Raw genomic sequence first — 3,040 nt, forward strand, 5'->3', positions numbered from 1 at the left:
CATATTCTTATACGAACCGAGACTGATATAACAATTTTCACACCAATAAGCAAGAAATCATAAAACCCAATCAACAAAAAGGGGGGGGGGTCAATCTCATCTAAGAAGAACTATGAATCTTAAAAAGAGCAGAATTTCTATAAGAATGTTAAACCCTAAACACCAAAAGGCAAAAGTGCCTAGTAGCAAATTTACCATTTTCGTGCCCATCAAATTCTAGGAATTGATTGTGTTTAGTACACACACACTACAAGATCACCGGTCAAACTTGATTTGATGACTATACAAAAGTGAGGGCGAATCACAATTAAACATGGATGGGATTCGGCTTTGTGGGTTTCCAAGATGTTCACGTGCATTTGTATTGGGGCTGAATGTAAAATCAAGATCAACTCAATTAAATTATGGAATTAACCCTTCAGTTCAGTTCATTTAAAGTTCCAAATTTGGAAGATACGACAGTGGTAGTGACTAGTGAGCCAGAGAGAGAAAGGGTTGTCGGTGTAGTATTGGCAAGAATCATAACCAGCTGGCGATTAAAACATAAAAAAAAAAATCAATGGGAAGTGAGAGCTTATGGTATGTTATGTCCATGTCTCACAACTCACCAACCATAATTTCAGGCGGTGTTCTCTCGGACCTATTCTATCCTCCAAATTAAATGTAGTTTTCATAGAGTGGGGCTTGCCCTCTTTTCCTTTTTCTTAAAAACATCAAAACCAGATGTCCAAAATCTCTTCTTTTCAAGCTCATAGATTCTTTCCTGTCCTGTCCGTAAAAATCTATATGGATGAAAACACAGAAAGAATAAGCTATTATACAATACAATACAATACTCTCTAGACCTCCCATTTCACTGTTCGTATTCTCTTTTGCAAGTTTCATCACCGAAAAATGAATCACAAATCCGAAGAATAAAACCCAAATTCTAGAAATAACATTTGAAAGAAAAATAAATAAAATGCCAAATGGAATGGTTTGACAATTTGACAGTAGAGAGCGAGTAACTATGTCCCCTTCTTCATATCATGGCATTGATTATTCCCCATGTGGCTGATGCAATAACAGCTGTAACGAATAATGGGAACCCTAGTGACGGCGATGAAGAAGGCGGTTGAGGGATGTTGCCGAAGACAGTCGTGTAAGACGGTGACGATGCAGTGTCCGGTAATGCAGATGGACCGTAAGAAGGAGCAAGTGCTGCAGAGCCGTTGCCTGAAAGCACGGCGATGTAAAGCTTCTGCTTCTTTTCACAGTGACCAGGCTCCCCACTGGTGAAGAAATACTCCCCAGGCTTAGTGATGTTGAACAGTGAGTTGCCATTATTCATGTACAAGATTGGATCTTTGAGGTTACAACTGTTGTAGGATTGTTCCGTCACTTGGATCACTGAATCTTGACTTGGTGGGTATAGGAACACTGCAAAAAGAGTGGGGAAATATCAGTTTTTGAAACCTATTTTGGATGAAACAAACACGGAGAAGAAGAGGAGCTTACAGAGAGAGTCTCCGAGCTTGAAGGAATGGTTTTTGGACCATTTGGCATATACTTGGGGATTTGCTGATGTTGGAATGCCCCAAGCATCTAAATCTCCAACCTTGTACTGAGAACAAAAGACTTTGGCTTGCAATAACAAGAGAAGCTGACAAGCACATATGAAATGTTTTGTGAGACTTCTAAGATTGGCCATCTTTCTTTGCTTGTTTCTCAAATGTTGGAAGTGAAGGACAATGGAGATGTGAAATCAAATCTTATTGGCCTCAACTCAGCATCTAAAATACATAGATTGGTGGAGCTTAAAGAACATGCTTTGTTGAGTTATTGACCTTAAAACCCTCGTGAGGATAAATACTTTATTAGTTTTAAGCATATGAATTTGGTAATTAGATACACTTTAGTATTTCAAATTTACAACTAAGTTCATTTTAATTTTTAAATTTGAAAAAATGTAAAAAATCAGTACTACATTATCACCTAAAAATGTCACATCATCAAAAATTGTAGTCACACAAACACAAGAATTTGATAAATTAGAGATGTTATAGGAAATCCATCTTTTAGCTGCGTCTTGTATGTATGTATGTTATCAGTTAAGGTTGAAAATGTATGATATTCAAGGATGATCTGAAGACTTGGGATTGGAATGGAAACACAGCAACTTTGGAGGGTAGAATTGGGAAAGAAATCAATCATATGACTAATGATGTATGATTGTCACATGGCCAAGTCGGATAGTCGGCTGGAACTTGAACAAGGGATGTGGGGATGTTTTATATCATAATCACGCTTTGGAATTGAGATTCTACCACAGCTTAAATGCAATCAAGACATTTGGTAAATTCACTAAATTGGGTTGTATTTACAGCATAGAGATTAGATAGATTGCCTCACTTGTACCATGTGCGTTGAACTTCAACACTAGAATACATACAGCTGAGTTGTCTCCTCTCTCACATGGACACTCCACTATCATTTTTATTTGATTAAATATAAACTTGAAGAGCTGTAGCATACTTTAGCAGTTCTATGGTAGGATCAACCGTTGGCTTGCTTATTCTGGATGATTTCTTTACATAATTTTATCATCTAAAAAGGATGGAAAATTTTTGTATTCTTTTAAAGTCCTTTGTGGGTAGATCATAGTTTCTATATGAAAGCAATACTACCATTGTGGGAATGGTACCAGTTGCCAACTAGGAAGCAGATTTATAGAGTTAATTCTCTTTTTTAACTCTGATTTACAATAAAGATAATCACTTTAAAATGGACTTTCAGTGTCCGTAGAAAGTTGAAGATTTTCTTCCAGACGTTGGGACCATGAACATTCCAACCTACAAAATGCGTGTTATTCAGAAGCTGACCTGACCCTCAATCAAAGATCAAGTTTTGGTTGTCCAATTCCGCCTCTGATAATATGTTTATCCTATGGTTTTGTAAATTTTTTGTGAACTCCATCTGTTGTGGTGATATTATTTTTCAATCACTTCCTCGCCCATTAGTATGATCTTCCTTGCTCATTAGTATGACCTTCCATGTCCAT

General features: G+C 37.0%; 1 protein-coding gene across 1 annotated transcript; it reads right to left on the bottom strand.

Moving 5' to 3' along the window:
- Nucleotides 1–846: 846 nt before the first annotated feature.
- Nucleotides 847–1,833, bottom strand: LOC107950716 (mavicyanin). The gene is made up of 2 exons (XM_016885637.2): nucleotides 1,498–1,833; nucleotides 847–1,419 (listed from the first exon to the last, which is right to left on the bottom strand). The coding sequence occupies exons 1-2, from the start codon at nucleotides 1,688–1,690 to the stop codon at nucleotides 1,022–1,024; spliced, it is 591 nt and encodes a 196-aa protein (XP_016741126.1). The 5' UTR covers nucleotides 1,691–1,833; the 3' UTR covers nucleotides 847–1,021.
- Between the last annotated feature and the right edge of the window lie 1,207 nt (nucleotides 1,834–3,040).

This window comes from Gossypium hirsutum, chromosome D03 (genome assembly GCF_007990345.1).
Source record: "Gossypium hirsutum isolate 1008001.06 chromosome D03, Gossypium_hirsutum_v2.1, whole genome shotgun sequence".
NCBI lineage: Eukaryota > Viridiplantae > Streptophyta > Magnoliopsida > Malvales > Malvaceae > Gossypium > Gossypium hirsutum.